General features: G+C 37.7%; 1 protein-coding gene across 1 annotated transcript in view; it reads right to left on the bottom strand.

Moving 5' to 3' along the window:
* Positions 1-17,916, bottom strand: part of GRID2 (glutamate ionotropic receptor delta type subunit 2) — a 716,389-nt gene that overhangs the window by 214,870 nt on the left and 483,603 nt on the right. Inside the window, exons 6-7 of the mRNA XM_064510476.1 lie at positions 10,163-10,336; positions 4,246-4,407 (exon numbers count right to left, since the gene is read on the bottom strand). Of these exons, the coding sequence (XP_064366546.1) occupies positions 4,246-4,407; positions 10,163-10,336 (336 nt within the window). The remainder of the gene's footprint in view (positions 1-4,245; positions 4,408-10,162; positions 10,337-17,916) is intronic.

Below are 17,916 nucleotides of genomic sequence, written 5' to 3'. Positions count from 1 at the left end.
AACTCAAAACAGCATTTTCAGCTGCCAGCATGGAAATGTATTATCTGAAAAACAATTTGATCTCTTTCATACACCATCACTGAACATCACTGACAATAATTCTGAGATCAGAACTAGTTCACAATTCTGTCCATGATTCATGAAACAGCACAAGGTGCAGCTCATTTTCCACATAGAAATAGGCTCTATGCTGCTGCTAGCACTAAAAATTTGCTGTTTGTCAGTGAGGTAAACAAATGAGACTGGGAAGAGATCAGGTAGCATGAAAGAAGATATACGCAATAATTTGATGTCATTTTTCTGAGTTGATCCTCCATATAATCACATTTATTCTCAGGCTATTCAGGATGATTAATTTTTCTAACAGTAGAATTGTTTTCCGGTAATACTTATTTCTTTTGCTGCAAAGTAGCTTTACTGAGAAATAAACAACTGGACATGTGTTTGGGGATAGTTCCTACTGAAGGAGTGAATTTAGAACTAATCGCTGAAGCTGGCCAAATTCATTAGCATGATTGCATTTCCTGATGAATGTAATTATTCAGTTCTAGAATGGATAGGAACAGATATTAATTTTATTAACATTAGTGGGCTTGGAATGATTTTTAGGCCTTGCCAAATCAGCTTAATTCACACAAAAAAATAACTTTTGGAGTCGTTTGTAAAAATAATGACCTAGGAATCAAATGTCCAACAAAGAAAAATAACAAAGAACAGCAGGGGATGATTCAGATAGCTATTTTGTTATTTCAAGAAATGTTTGAAGCTCTAATTCCCCCTCATTCCCTGCTTTTTTCCATACTAGCTCATTACATTACATTAAAATTACATTAAAAAGTTTATTTTCTGCCAGAGTTCTGCCAGTTTTAACAAATGGTGCTGCAGGTAGAACATGAACATCCTCTCTCTCTTACCTTTTTAAATGTGTAGCTTATAGAAATTTCCCATTGTGGGAAATTTCCCATTTGCTACTTTTCCCTCCAGAAATCAGAGCTAGATTCCACCTGCAGCTAAAATACTGTCAGATAGTCTCTTTTCTTGATCTCTGATTCTAGAAGACAGATTGTCTTCCAAAAAAGCTTCTGCTAGAATTTTTTCTGTTTTCTTAGCTGTAAGCAAGCAGAACGGCCCAGCCCTAAGCAGCTGTAGATGGAAACATCGCCTCTGCTTTGCTGCTGCAAGGAGCACAGCCCTTTTCTATTATAATGTAGGCTGCTGAAATCAGATATTTCTTCCTTAACAGTTTCCCCTCCACCACCACTCTCAGCCACAATACAACAAACTACACCGACACGAGGGGCAATTTGGGACAAGACTGATTCTGCTATAGGATACAGGTTGTTATGAAGGCAAAGTTGTGCAGAGGGTGGCAGCTTTTTTTCTAGATGTATCTAAGAAACTCAAAATGCATCTTCACTCTCAAGTATAACAGTGTCTTATTATATCCCAGGATAAAGTTCCTTTTCTCAAATGGTGCTGATTTCAAAATGAAAATGTAGACTGTTTTGTTCTGACACTATTTAAATGCAACACGGTTGCAACTTTTCATTTCGGAAGAAAACAGGAAAAAGTAAGCAAAACTAACATGTTTTTTGAGAAATGCTTTTTATTTCAGTTGGCTTTAGTGGATGTTCCAAGATGACCCAAGAGGAGAGATGCTTAATGGAAAAACATAAAAAATGGAAGGATTCTGAAAAAGAGAGCTGTAGTGGTTTTTTTTCTTGTGTTATTTTTTAATGTTATCGTTTTTTCTGACATCTCATCAGACATTCTTCATCGATGCCACGTTTTTCTTCTTAAAAACACAAAACTGATTTTGAAGTTCTTCTGTGGAAGGGCTTCAGTGAATTCAAAGGGAAAGCAGACCTCGGAACCGAAGCAGAACTCCTCCTTCTTGCACAATTCCATCGCTCAACCACAGTCTTTAGCCCTCCTCTGCATAGGGGCGGAAATGGTACACATAGGTATAGGTAGATGGTATAGATAGGTATAGGAAATTGCTGTATTTAATTTTGGATTTAGTTTTGACTTTCAATTTTAGCATGTTACTGCTGTAAGTTCCTCTCTGTCAGCACAAGGCAGTACAAACAACTATTTAGATTTCTTCAGCTACAGCATGCTACTTCCAGATATTCATCTCCATCAGCACAATACAAGTAAAGACTATTTAGATACTTCAATTTGTGCCAGTAAAATGGCTTCTCATCAAAGCCATTTGAGATCCAACTTGTAGACAAGCCTGGTTAGAGCTGCACATGTCAGGAATTTCCATGGCATTTGATTCAAGTTAACCACAACTCTGCAAGTTTCATTTGCTCCTGCCTTCTTGAATGCTTTCACATTTGTTCGTTGGCCATTTCTCTTCCCATTTCAGGGTAAAGCATTGCCAAATTAATCTTCAACACTGTGCAGCTCTTCTGTGAGTGGTCATAGGAGAAGTTTGTTTTATTAATCATACTGTTTTAGAAGGTGGGGAATGGAAGAAGACAAAATGCTAGCTGGACGAAGTGGCAAAGAACGCAATAAACTCCAAGGTTGAGATGCAAGATGACAAGATGGTGGTAGGCAGCAGCAAAAAGGATGTTTTGAGGAGAACAGGATCAGTCCCACATCCACAAATGTCTACGCTGAAAAATAGTCAGCAGTCCCTCTCACGGTGGAGTGCTTCAAACCTAAATTTAGAGATGCTAGCAGGACTAACAGAGTTTGCTTGAAACCCCCAGCTCAGAAAGTAAACTAATTCTAATGTGGAAGTAGGTATCCTGACTTTTCCAGCTCAGGCAGCTCCATTTGGATTTGAGTAAGTAGGAATAGCTTTTAGTTTATTAATGAAAAAGTGTGCAATAGCGTTTACAAAAGGCAAGTTGGTAAGAAAGTCCTGGAATCAGCCTTGCCTTAAATGTAGCCTAAAATACAGGGGATTGGAAAATGTGCATTGCAAGTTGCTCTGATAGGTTAAGCACAATATAGTTTAAAGTGGCTGAAAGCCATATCCTCCCCAAAATAAGAAATGTGTCCTAGATTACCCCTGTAGTCTCACAACTTCCAACTATTAGAATGGAAACTGGGGACAGCCTTTGGAGAAAGTCTTGAACTGTTCTGCTGGAGCTAATGCAGACTGGCCCCAGGACCGGAAAGAAAAACGAACAGTGTTCAAAGGACCCACGGAAGTAGTGCTTACATCTTGCCTGCATCATTTCCGGTGTAGTTAAAGGCCTAACGCAGAACAGCAACTGCTTGAAACGTTATATTTTAAATTATTTTTATATCCTTTTACTGAAAGCCTTAAACACAGCACTTTTTTTAAACTATCATGTCTTTTTGTATTTACAGTGCATATGCTGGCAGCACTTTAAATGTAAATATACTTTACCAGAAAGTACATTAAGACAAATGAGAAGGCAGTTTTATGACACACATCAATAACATAAGGAGACCAAATGGACCGAATGGAATAATTTATGAGGAAACAGGTAAACTATCAAGCTCTGTATATTTTGACTAAATATTGACCTGGAAGGCTGTGACAATTGTCTCGAAGTATGTGGCCACTGTAAACATCATGAAAGAAGGGGAACCGCTAGCAAAAATATCATTAAATGCTGAAGACGAGGAAAAACTACTTGGGCACAAGCATGATTAAGATATGAAATAATATTCACAGGGAAGTAGTGAGATCTTCATCTATCAACCTTAACATTAGACAAAACAGTCTACTATAGGGAACAGTTTTGCAATGGCAGGATATAGACTAGATCACTTCATATAGCTTTCCTTGCTCTCATTTCTATTATCTGCACATAAATGTTGATAGCAGTGCAACAACACATTTGACAGAATATCAGCTGGGTATAATTGTCCAATCTTTTTTTCTTATACTGTCCTACTGACTGAACAATGATTTGTTTAAAACATAAATTACTTCAGGGAAAAAAAAACACATTTCTCTGCTTTACCTCCTAACCTGTGATACTTTTCCAATGTGATATTATTTGTACTTGAAATTTCTACTAGTTTGATAATAAATGGACTCAAATAATTAACTTCAAATATGCTCATTATGACATGGAAAAGAAATAAGAAGAATTAAAGACCGTTTTCATTCAGTAATTCTAAATACATCAAAACTATTGCTTTGAATAGACACTGCTGGTACTGGCAAGAGTAGTCCAGATTTCAACAGAAAATACCATCTAGTGCAATTAACATAGTGATCACAGGAGATGAAATATAGGACAAAGGTACCTTCTTGATGGTGTCCAGCATGGATCGTCCTCCTTGCCACGGCTTTGAATTCTTTCTGATGCAGGTCAAGCTGGCCATGCTGTGCCACTTCCTGTCTTCCAGCTTCTTGTGAAAGGCGTTTGCCAACAGAAGGACAGTGTCATATATATACAGGTTGGAAATCTGCAAAGACAGTAAAACAGGAGTATGAGCACATTATTTGTGGTCTCCTGCCAGCAGCCAGAATTTACCATTTGTTTTGCCTCACTCATAACCTGCTGATAATTAAACGGCTTAGCTGGTAATAGGAAGCAGCTGTAAGAGTCAAAAAGTCATTTCTTTGGCTTTGGCAGCAACAGCAGCTAGGGGCTGTAACACTACACTTAGCTTGTAATGGCAAACTACACACCTGAAGTACAGACAGTCCAATCCCTGGCACAGTTCCACTTCCAGGATTTAAAGCCCAACTCATGAACTTAAGCAGGCTTTCTTTTAATTTTAAAAAGTTGCAAGAAACTTTCCATTTTCAGTCACCAAACATTCAGATATCATCAAATTCAGTCTGAGCGCACTTGACATAAAAAGAACGTTTTCTCTTTCGAAAAACAAAAACTCTGAAATTTAAACACAAGTCACTAGAACATGGTTTTTGTTCCTGATTTTTGCAGCTGATGCTGACCAGAGCAACCTTGGTACAAAATCTGACCCAACAGGATCTTTTTTTGGTGTGTAGTTTCATGCTGATTCTGAAGTTGACAATGTTTCCTGCCCAAGTATCTGGCAATGGCTGTTAAATCCTTGCAGGATGAAACTCTTAGTACATATATGTAGGTCTGTGCTTCACGTGGGCACATTTACACACATACAGTGTTAGGAAGTTCCAGTTTAGCATCAACAAAAGGCGAGTTGAACTCAAGAAAAGAAAAATCCTGTCTGCCCATTCCACTTACCCTGGTACCTTCTCTATACAGGTATTTTTAAATGCATGCAGTACAACGTCAGATGTGAAAGATGCAGTTCAACATAAAATAACAGAAGTCCATAATCACAAATGCTTCTGAGACAAATAATGTAAAATAGCAGCCCGTTTTCACTCAACTCTGTCCCGAAACGCCAGGAACATTTAAGTTGCTAACAGTATCGTAAATAGAATCAGCAGCTCATAGGTGCGTGGAAAGCAAAATGACATTCATAAATGAGAAGGACCTTTGGGAATATTATTTTTAGATAACCTATGGGTCATTGGAAGCCATGGGGCTTAAAGTTATTGAGGCAAACTCTTTCCTCAGCTGTACTGTGAAGGGGGCTGTGAGCACTTATAGCCCCTAAAAACAAATTAGCTAGCAGCAATTTGCTAATTGAGGCAGGGTTGCTGGCTTTTTTTTCCTCCATCACTCATAGACTTGCCAAAAGACCCAGATTTGTGGAATATGTTAACTGCTCTATGCAAGGGTTTCTCTATACAGATGGTCTACTAAAAACCTTAAAAGAAGGATGTCTATAATAAGAAATTATGCCAGCTTTAGGGAGAATGCCCTTCTTCTGCCTCTTGAAAATATCCAAAGAGTGGGAAAGTCCTGCAGTAATTGGGAGCAGGGAGAGGCCAGGAAGCACAATAATTCTGAAGAGTCTGAAATGCTGATCACCAAATCCACACATCACCTTCAAAAACAGGATAGCGTCTCTTCCTGCCCAATTACGTCTTATAATATATGCTGTATTTTATATTTTGATTTTCTTATGTAAATTCCATCTTTTATGCTGGCTTTGACTATGTCATCTGCAATCTGCTCTGTACAATCCTTACGGAAAGCTTTTGTGACAGACTTCTTCCTTCACTAGCATCCAGGAAACAGTTCATCTGTCTCCCTACCTTGCCAGAATTTCCTCAGGCATTTTGCCTCCTACATTTTATTTGAGGAGATCTAATGGTTTGCTTCCTTCCCTTCCAATAAACTCCTGGGATTCCCTACTGCTGTTATAACCCTATACTGTTAGTACCACAAGCGCACAGAGTTTCTGATCCTTATTTTTCTTTTTCTTTGAATGACAATGATCCTTCACTTCCTTTTTCTGGAAGATTGCTCTTTATTCTTACTCAGGCTTCTCCCCCAAGTCCAGTGGTCCTGAATATTTTCATCTGAGAACTGGGTCATGTAACACAGGAACTAATTTACTTCCTGCAAGGGCACAGGCCAGCAATCACTGTGAATGACAGGATTAGAAGCATGGATTGAGCACCAGGGTTCAGATTAATGCAGCACCTGAAAAATAATTTGGTTGATTTATCTATGTATTCCCTAAACCTACCAAAAAAAAAAAAAAAAAAAAAAAATCAAAGAATACAGCTAACACTATTTTCCCAGAGAAGTCAGCACCACAGGGAGATTTGTTCTGGGGGCGGGGAGAGAAGGAATTATTACAACACTGTGACCTGAGTTCATTTCACATAACCCTTCACATTTAAAAAAAAAAAAAAAAAAAAAGAAAAGAAAAAGAAAAAGCCTCTAGAGAGCACAGACAATAAGGTCACTAATGAGACTAAATTGGTACATGAAGGGCTACAGATGCCAAGTCATCACTTCCCAACAAAACAACATTGCTCTCAAGGTAGCTTCCACAACTTAATATCATGAGAATAGAAAACTGTTGTCACAGTTCACAAGAAAGGATGCACTTACTAATCTAAGAGTAATATAGCTGGGCCTTCATCAAGTATTAATAGGGCTCAAGAGTACAGAGTTCAGCAATTATTAAGCATTGTTATTCCTCTACTAATAGTTCAGCTTATCATCAACAGCAATCAATCACTGATAACACAATGATAAAGACACTACAATTAATTTCTGCTTCTGAAAATCACCCTTCCCTTCCATTGCCAGAAGCGTGCTTCATTAGTAATCGTCCCAATACACAGCAGGGCTGCAATTTAAAGTTACTTTACAATTTTATTCATTTCCCACATAAATTTACCAAGACATTTAATGCATTGCCTGGTATCAGTTACTGATACTCCATTTACTCCAAGTCTCTCAAACTAATTCCTAGACACTTGCAGTAACAAGCAGTATATAACTGAACAATGCCCTGTAGATGCAATATTAACTTTAGATGTTAACTAAAGTTAACCTAAATTAAGATAAATTAACTTTATTAATTTTTGTTAGAGAAATCTGAAGCAAGATATTTAGTTATTTAGTAATCAGATTAAGTATGAGTGATTAATATGGATTAATTATGCTTATTTTCTGAAGCATTTGACAAGTGCACTGAGTTTTTAGCCTAAAGGATAACAGCAGTAAAAACTTCTGTTAATCCAGCTTTTAACTTCCATTGCCTTTTGAGAAGGGCCTCCAAAGTGATAGAGGTTGTTTTTGCAAGGACCATTCTACAGACACAATGATAGATCTTCACCAAAATCTTTTCCAGTGTTTTAATTAAGATGCTGGAAAAAATTAATTACTCACACAGCCTTTAGGGGGAGTAATTTAGAAAAAAAACCTCAAAAAATCCACCCTTATAATTTCCATAGAATATTTCTGATTAGTCACACTTCGATAGCAAAAAAAAAAAAAAAAAAAAATTCAGGTTTTCAATTTATAAACTGTTCCAACTTCCCACTGGAACAGAAGTTAATTTATAATATTGTTGGGAAGAACAAGGAAACAGTGAACAAACCCCATAGCTGCTCTAAGGTCTGCACATCATGTGAAGACACAGGGGAAGCTGCATCAGACTTTTTTTGCTTTTTATTATTTAGTATTGTCTCACTTTGCTACTAATGAAATGCAGTTTTCTTGAGGAAAGAGAGAGCACAGCAACTCAACTGTGCTGAGCAGCTAAACCAATCAAACTTCCATCATTTTGTTGCATTGAAAATTTATGAAAGGTTTCAGTAGGAAGATCACAGCTATCCAAACAACGGTTAAGACATACGGTCCACCTAACACGTTCGATGGAATTCGCCAATTTGTAGAAAACAAGCTGTTCTACGAAATGGTTTGATTTCTAAAAGTTTTTTTTCCCCCAGAGTCAGTTCAGTTAGGTTGAAAAGAAAATAAATTAAAACATGAAGCCTCCCATTAATACAGAACTCATTTTCCACGCTGCCCTAGTTAATAATTCTGTTCATGAAAACTGCCTTTTGCAATCTCTAGTGGTTGCATATAATTACACCCTCAGTTTTTACATACTATCCATAGATGAACAAAGTTCCCTCTAAGGACCATGCTGCCCCACCAGCACTGTGCAGCCTGAACATTTGTCACAGTTCCTAAATAGTCCCTAGAGATGTCCCTATGCATTTATTGACCTCGCACAGCCCTGTTTATTTTAAGAGCGCTAGCTAATAGGATCACAGCGCAGTGTGCTATGGCTCAAGGTTTTTCATGTCATCACTAGCTGGCTGCTGGCTGCTTGCAGAGCAATTAGCAAGCCCGGGATTCTTGCAGCTAACCTGAAACAGGGCAAGCCCAGCCACACTTCTCTTACTTTTTCTTCCCCTTACACGTTTTTCATTTTAATGAAGTTAGGACACTCGTGAACATCTTCCCATTTTTCTCCCACTGTTTTCTCTCACTCCCTTCTTTCTTTCGGCATCACAAGATCCTGGTTTTCCTGAAGACCACCGTCTTTACTGCTCAGTCAGGTATGCTCCTTCAGCACCACTGCCAATACGGTTCTCTTTCTGCAAGTCCATATATGACCACACTAAAGAACTACAGTAAAGTCAATATTTTACGTTAATTTTGCATTCCTGTTTGACCATAGCTTTGCCATGACTAAGCCTAGCCAGACATACTAAGAGAGAGAGGACTAGGCTCTTGAAAAAGATACGTAAACTCTGTAGGACAGTGACCATGATTTGTTGTTGATTTCATATGGTAGTAAGGCTATTAAGAGTTTAATTGTCAAACTGGGCCCCGGTTAGGGTATCTGGTTTGAGTCAACTTTCCCACAGCAAATCATAAAATAAATAGGGTATTTAGCTTTTAGTTCATGTTTTGCTTTGTCTTTAAATGTCTTTCAAAAATGAAATTTTGCTTTCACTTGATTTTTTGAAACAGGAGGTACTGGAAACCTCTTTTAGACTTTGAATTGTTAGACTTCCTTTTATGAATTTGTTTTCATTTTGAAAACCCCACCAGCACCCAGGCTAGTCACCTGAAAGCAAGAAAAAAGGGAATACAGAAAAGAGAAAATTTAACAGGTTTAAAGATGTGGCAAAATGTCAAAAGTGTCCATTTCACAGAAAAAAAAAAAAAAAAACACTAAAGCAGTTTCAACAGTTTCTGTCCATGGAAGATCAGAATAATGGAAATAGCATAGAAATACACCTTGGTTTCTGCTCTCTTTAAAAGTCTGTAAATATTTGTGTGTGTATCTCATTGACAAGAGGTAATATGTGGACCATTATGAGCCAGTGCCATGAGGTCAGTGAAATTTGTAATTAACATCCCTAAAAATAAGGCCTCTCTGAAACATCGGTACAAATCTAGGTCCTCAGACACTGAGTTTGAAAAAAGCAATGTGGGTGCTGCTCCCCAGGATGGCTTTCCTACTGTCAACACATCGGTGGCTTAGAGAAGCACAGCATGCAATTCAGAAGACATTGGCTATGGGGAGGAAGTTCTTCATGAGGACACAACAAAAAATAAAATTTGACAGAGAGCAAAACTGCTACCCTACTGTTTGCACCTCCCGTGGGTTTTTCTAGCTTTTCCTCACTAGCTGTGTAATAGGCAAGCTGTTCTCATCCATCAGAACCACCCTCACCCCCCTGCCCAAGTCTTTTCCCAACCTCATCATGAACCATTAAACTACATATCAGAGAGGACAAGAAAAATAAACATTAAATTACACTGAGCCTCTAGGGAAAAACCTTGAATTCATCTAGAAAGACAGTTCGCAGGTGGGAATATCCTGGTATGTAAACTACCTCCATGCTCTGGGAGAAAGGGTCCTTTGGATCACACAGTGATGAAGATATTCTGTGGTTGCCACGGAAACAGCGCTGACTTATGTTTTGGGGGACTGGAAATGTCTGTCGAATAATTGTTAACCTTCCAATTGACCTTCTCACCAGCTCCTGCACATCCACATCATTTATTTCCTGTAAGAAAAAGGGAGAGAATATGCAGAAAAGTTAAAATGCAGAAGTGCTACTACAGAATTATAAATGAAAAATAAACCAAGACGACCAAAAGACATGTGATTGCTACACAGCTATTGCTCAGCTCTGTCATAGCCTCAAAGAGAACATATGCATGCTCATTAAAATGATTGACCTACCATGCCTATAATAATTTAACGCGTTTTAAGTATACTGTGCCCAAACGTTACAGAATCCTCATAGACCTAACTGGGCTTAGTTGTTCTATTTGGATTTTTCTCTCCCAGTCCTTTGATCTTTTAAGTAGAAGTCTTTCACAGCATTCTTGGCAGATAATGTGTAAATCAGTAGGAAGTCATAGTGTGATGTATTTCTAAGCGTAGCATTAGTTAGGAGCTGTGAAGGCACAGACAATTATTCAGGCCTTAAGTGTTCATTTCCTGGAAACAGAGTATCAAGGACCTATAAACAAGGTACAAGTAAGCGAACATTATTTACCAAAAGGGCAAAGAAAAATGCATTAGAGCATTCTAGGTGTGCGTGTGCTTGTCTACAGCAAGCTCTTAGTTAAAACCAACCTTTTACTCCATAGGGTACCTATTAAGACTTACAGCTGAACACTCAACTCTACGGACAAACACTTAAAAGAAAAAATAACTAAGCATATAACTAATATGTAAGACATAAAGCTTAAAAGATTAATTTTTAAGGCAGGTTAAAGAAGTCAGAAAAACAGTTCTTTACATACTGTAAATACCGGCAGCTCATCAGGCAACAGGGTGTTCCACAGTATCGAAAGATGTGACCCTCAATTTAGATGGGGAGCAGCACGGGCTCACAAGCCATAGCCACTGATTCCAACCTCCACATAAAAACTTGAACTTTAGATAAACCTCAACTTTTTCTGAGGGCTCAAAGAGGTTTAGCTGGCAGTTTTTCAAGGTAGCTTTGCATCTGTCTATTTTTCTGTAAAGCAAGAGAAATAATCTACAAAACCACTCAGTCTAACTAGAATGTATTTTCCATCATACTGAACTGTTTGTTTGAAATCTGTCTTAATCAGATTAGATGAATACTCTTGATGCCCCAAAACATTCCAGATAATTATATTTGTGGATATTTTCCCCAAGAAGGGAGGTGCTTGAAGGGCTTCCGTTAGCAGCCTGCATTTAAAATACTCCTGCAGTCAACCAATGCTGACTGAATATTTCTGATTCTCATTTTTGTATTTTGAGCTTCTCTTTTTTGAGCGCACATAGCACATCTGCACTGCTGTGCCTGTAACTAAATGTCATCATTTTTTTTGCCTCTAGCTGCCTGATCTATGCCCATAACCAAGAACCTAGGAGACATAAGGAGTTAGATTTGAGCTCAAATTGCAAAATCTTCCTTGTGAAAAGATCATCAAGCTTTTTGAAAAATGTAGATTTTTAAATGTTAAGACAACTATCCCAGCAATTCTGACTTTTGTGGCGCTTCAGTTAATATTCTTTAAACAAATTATTTTGAAGTAGCTGGTTTAGACATAATGCTGCTTGTTTACTTCCTTTAAAGTTTAAAGAAGACAAACGTGCGACTCGTGAATTTTAACTTCAACTCTCTTAACTACAGTAAAACCATTTTATTCTTCTTCATAGAATGTCAGTTTTTGAATTCATCTGTTATTAATGTTCTTTATGAAATATAGATTTTTCTGCAAACAAAAATAACACATGGCATCAGCTGTGTCCAGTGTAATATCTTGCATTTCTGGTCGATTAATCCTTAATGTACCATAGATAATGGTTTCTCTCAGCTTAAGATTCTGTCTTTTCATTTAGTCTGTATCATTTCACTAGCTGTAAGGTAAAAAAGAAACTGCTGTTTTAGCAAAAGTCATGTAATTTTTTTTAATACTTCCAATATAATCAGAAAGGAGATTTGAAGAATCTTCTTAGCTTGATTTTAAACTATACACTTTCTCAGAGTGTTTACAAAAAGTTCATACGGTTTTCATTATACAGTGTGCCCAAGCAGTGACAGAAAGGCTATTAGATTTGTTTGAATAATGTAAAAAATGATACTTACATGGCCATATTACATTGCTAAACATCATTTTAGAAGAGAATTTGACTTTTGCCTGCTCAAACATTTATATTTTCTCCCTCAAAATCATATTTTTTTCCTTGTATTCAGCATTTTTGTGCACGTTAATTAGAAAGTCCTTATTTTCACCTTTAGGTTACCACCACCTAATTTTAAACATCATCTGGAAAATAGTAATAGAATCCAAACACCAAAGAGATTTACCTGTGGCACTCAGGAGGTACAGATATCAATAGATTAATGACAAGTATAATTTTAAATGTTAAGACTTGCACTGATTATACCACAAATTCAGATTTCAAGTTAACTACAAAGCAATACCATGCAAAAACCAAACTCAGCTTTAGTAATTTGCTATATATTTCTTTGCCATGTTTTAATACTTGGCACTGACTGAGTGAAAAGCCTTTTATATAATGACTCTCCAAGATCATCTCTCATTCTTGAATTTTGGATCTGACTTAAGAAAACTATATAAAGCAACTATTGTATGAGAGAAAACAATTTGCATTTGCACTTGAAAGGAAGATACAGAATAATGATATAAGGATGGCAGATGATCTGTTATACAAGCACCCAATGTCAAAAAAAAAAAAAAAAAAAAAAGACAAAGTAGGCCAAGTTGAACTGATCTGGCACCTGTATACATTTAGCTTTTTTGGTTTTTTCTAATTAGAATTTAATTAGAAGTTCAATATATGGTTCCAAACCTTACTTTTATTGATCTGGGGTTAGGATAAGGGGTTGCTGTCCTATTTCGCATGGAATAAGGATAAAATTAGAGATAAAATTAGATGGCCATTTCATCTTAGTAGGTAAGTATACAAGGGAAGGACTGTGATTTTAAATGAAGAGGTGTTTAGAGGGGAACTGAAGATCAACTCTACATATCAGGCGCAGACTCCAGTGGGAAGCCAGACAGTATACTGGAGACCTAATATATGTTGTCATTCAGCCTAATCTAATTATTTTAAGATAAGCAATTTGGTGACTTGCTATTCACCACAAGGGGAAAAAATACAAGAGAGTTTGCAAGAAAGCAGGGCTGAAGGAGCCCCAGGTGCTGAGTCCCTCCATCCATCGGCTTTTCCCACCTGCCAGAACAACACAGCTGGCAGCTTATTAGTCTACCTGACAAGGAGAGTATACCAAAGAGGGCACCATTTGACACTTGGTCTGCTGTCATCATTCGAAAACATATGGGTTCAAATGAACCTCTAACATCACCACTCACCAATCATCCACATGAAAATGGAGGATTGTGCAAGCTCTTGAAATTGAGTTATGATTTGGGGACCTGACCTAGCTAAAGCTGCTGCCTGAGTTTAATGCACAGTCATGCTCCCCGCTTCTTCATGGAGGAGTGCACTGGGCCTAAACAAAGTGGAACAAGCTAAATGCATCAGCTGAGGACCAGTCCTCTCCTAGGAAAAATGTGTGTTCATTGGAAAGCAGGACTTCAGAGTACAGGCTTTGAACATAGCCACATGTGGGTCCTTCCAAGTCTGCTCCTGTGCAATGACAGGCAACCTTGTCGCTGGATCTTCTTCATAAGCCATTCTTTAAAGGCGTTTGTGGGGTTTTTTTGTTGTTTGTTGGGTTTTTTTTTTTTTGCCCATTCCTCTCCTTAAAGGAGTTTTTCCATTCCAGGCTCTCACATCTCTGGCAATTAGAAACCTTCTGCTGACTTTCGCCCTCAATTTATTCATGGGCAGTTTGAACTCATCTGTTCTTGTGCCAACCTTGTCCTCCGGCCCTTGACAACGATGTGTTTATTCACGCACCGTATGTATTTACAAACAGAAAGCATATCCCCTTTCAGCTTTTGTTTTCAGAGGCTAACCAAGCCAAACTTTTTAGTCTCTTCTCATACAAATCAGCTTTACCGTGCACCTGTTCCAATTCTATTCTAACACAGCTGGTTCTACCTGTGCACATTATAGCAGATGAAATCCAACCAGTCCTTTGTACCGTGCCATTATTTTCATTTCATGTATGGTAGCTGTAGGTGGTGGAAAACATTTTAGGCTGTCCTTGAGTAAACAATAGCAACAGGGAACTGGTGACAGCCTTGGGCATAGTAAGATGACCCCGAACATTTTAACAAAGCTAAACGCTCAAATCAGACGTGGATTTAAAATAAAAAAGCACATTTCTTTCATTGAAAAAGAGCAAAGAAAGAAAACTGATGAAAAGCATACAAGTGTCTGTTCCTCAGTTCCACTAAAAAAAAAATCGAAGCTTGATGCACACTTGTGATTTAAGAGTCATAAAGAAATGTAATCTTACTATCCTGGGCTGTTGGAGATTACATTTATTGTCATGCAGAAGAAAGAAGAAAGCAGAAAGAGACAGAGAGGGAGAGAAGGCAAGTGGGAAACAGAGAGGCCAAGACAGAGATAGAGGGAGAGGACGACAGAGTGAGAAATCCATTCTCACATTTTGTTAAGGCATATTTGATCATCACTAAATTCAAATTTATGACTCTTGCAAATTTTAAATAAAGAATTATGCCATCTGCTTTAAGGCCCTGAAGAAAAAGGAACATTCATTTGGAGAGTGTCTGAATGCAAAGATCAGGCTGAAGGCATGTGTATTATTTGCAAAGGACTAATAAGAACTATTATGCTTTAGCAAATTATGAATCCTTTTATTTTATAGGAACAAACCCCCTTCTTCCCATACAGGCATTTCATTATGATGCACTGCCTTGAAACAAATCTGCCGTATTACCTAAAACGTCAATGAATGGGACAATAAAAATTAAGTAACACTTTGCAGACATTATAGCATTTAAAGCAAGCAATTAAAATAACAGATGCTAGCCTACAAACCTAAGCAGATTCATGCTCACAAAACTGAAGGTGGTATTTCCTTCCATATTATTATACTCAGTAAACGTGTAGTATCTCTTTGGCACAGCGAGGGAAAAGGGAAGACAACTCCAGTTTATTTTGGTATCTCATTGCAAGGAATTACTTGAATCATGTGTAGTCTTTGCAAAAAAAATGCATTTTCATTGCAATAAATTCTCAAATTAGAAGGCCAGAAAAGCAGTGTTACTTACTTAAAACAGTTACTTATTTGACAGCCTAATTCAGCTAAAACAAGCTCGCCAATCACACACATCCAGGTTCACTACAGAAGAACTGTGTAAGCAACTGCAGAAGAATGGGCAGAGCTCTCAGATCATTTCACAGCAAGTATGATGGTCACCAACAGTTAATGGAAAACCATATGAAATGGTCTGGCTTAGGATGTGAAGATAGCTATTATAATACAGCACAGTAAGGGTCCTGTAAATCACTCCATTTCCAAATCTTGTGCTGCTGAAGTGGAGTCACTGTGATCTTATTACTGAACTGATAAAATGTTGCAATGAATAAGTAACATTATGAAACATTCATCATTCAGGAAATACTTACATTCCTGCTATAATTTGAACATAGCTAAATGAACCAAAGGAAAAGCAGGACACAACATGATTCCTTCCACATCATTATCTACAAATCTTATTTATTCCTAATCTGATTTTTGTTTGCCCAAAATATTGAGATTATTAGCTTTTTAAAACAGATAGCACTGGTAGTAAATCACTTAAGTGCAACTCAAGGATTTCAGTCCAGAAGCAGATTAAACTGAGTTGGCTGAAGAGGTTACTTGCCCAGCATTAAACAAGTTTGTGTTCTCAGAAGCTGCCAGCAGGAATGACTCAATGGGATACTGAGATTTTAATGACTATGGTTCACAGCATAGCTTGTGAAAATGAACTTAATCTCAGCTTTCACCAATTTCATACAAAAGGCTGTAAAACACAGGAGGAATGATGCACATGTCTCTGCGTACACCACTGGAGCTATCTTAGCTGTGGGGGCAGCAGCCTAGAGGAAGTTTTGGAGCAGAGAAGGCAGCGTAGAGCCATAACCACTTCAACTGCCCTAGTTTAATCTGCTACAGCCTGAAAGCTATAATGCTCAGAAAGCAAAATTTGTTCCACAGAGACATTAATCTCTGAAAACAAAGATTCTCTAGCCTACAGAAAACATGAACACTCAGATTGCAATCTCTGGTTCTACTTTGCTTTTTGGGGGCTAGAGCTAACACAGCTAAAAAAAAAGTAAGTATCTTCTTTTGAGCTTTCCAGTTCATATTCATTTAAAATTGACCAAAACGAAAAACTTGTGGCAAGATCTTTCACTTAAACAGCAAACCAATAGCTGGGCTCCATGTAGGAACTTGGTCTAATCTATTCATATTGAGGTTAATGCTTGACTTCTGTTGACTTAGATTTGATTAACTATTTTTAAAAAATAACTATTAACTCAGAAGAGTAGAAATGAACACTGTACTTCAATGCTCCCACCATTACAAGTGATTTCTAGTTTAGTATGACAGAAGATAAAAAATGCATGCATCTATGGATAGTTCATGTGACCTTCTGTAGATTAGAGCTGGGCTCTCAGCCAGTGAGACCCACCCCTACTAGTGCTGAAGCACTGGTCAAGAGCAATGCAGAAGCCAAAATAAATAATTTCTGCTGACCCCGAGTTGCTGACACAGCACTTGGCACAATATAGTTTTCCCCAGAGAAAACTGGCTAAAAATAGTTTGGGAATCCACTGGTTTTGAAAGAGCAGGCCAAGCACCGCCTCACTGCAACAGAGTTACTGAAATATAAACTTGAAAAAAATACTTTGGATTCAACTGCTCCACTATAGCATACTGTACAAATGAAGATCTAGTAAATAAGTAGCCAAATAGAAGTGCACAGTAAAGCCAGAGAGTAGGTCTGGAATTTGTACGCAATTTCTCCAAGCTACCCTTAATCCTGGGAACGTAGAGAAGATACACTACCTACATTAGGGGACAGCTATCTCCCCAGTGAATTCAGCCATTCTGGACCTAAATTGCTTTTCATAAAACAAAAGAAAAATCTGAATGCAACCAAGTTAAGAACTGCATTGTTTAATGTTTTATATGCAAAGCCACTTCGCTTATTGACTAGTCATATTTTAGCTGACAAGTATTCATGGAAGAACCTATTCCACAGTTTAAAAACAGGCTTTCAATTTAACTTTCTTCCAGTTTTCCCTGTATGAACATTCATATATGACCTGACCCAGAACTCCATCAAAAAGCCTCCCACAGATATCAATGAGTTTGGGTGTCAACCATGATTGACTTCTAGTGGGATTCTCCAAGGGAGGGGGAGGATGTTTTTTAAGAAAAAACATAAATGGAGCACAAGCACTTCACTGAGAAAAGGTTCTTAAATAAATCTCTTAAAACAGGCAGCTCAAGTCAAAAGTGAAGGCTAAGGATACCCAGTAGGGAAGTATTTTTCATTTACTTTTCATTTATTCATACAAGGACTTGTGTTTGAAATAGGCAAGACAAAACAACAAAGTCCAAGAACTTGTCATTCTGTTTGTGTTAAGCAACATCCACCCTCCCAGCATGCCTGAACTTTGTTGTAGCTACCGCTTCCTGTTGGC

The sequence above is a fragment of the Dromaius novaehollandiae genome, chromosome 4 (genome assembly GCF_036370855.1).
Source record: "Dromaius novaehollandiae isolate bDroNov1 chromosome 4, bDroNov1.hap1, whole genome shotgun sequence".
NCBI lineage: Eukaryota > Metazoa > Chordata > Aves > Casuariiformes > Dromaiidae > Dromaius > Dromaius novaehollandiae.
The sequence above is the reverse complement of the archived record's forward strand: the minus strand, read 5'-3'. Positions and strand labels throughout refer to the sequence as shown.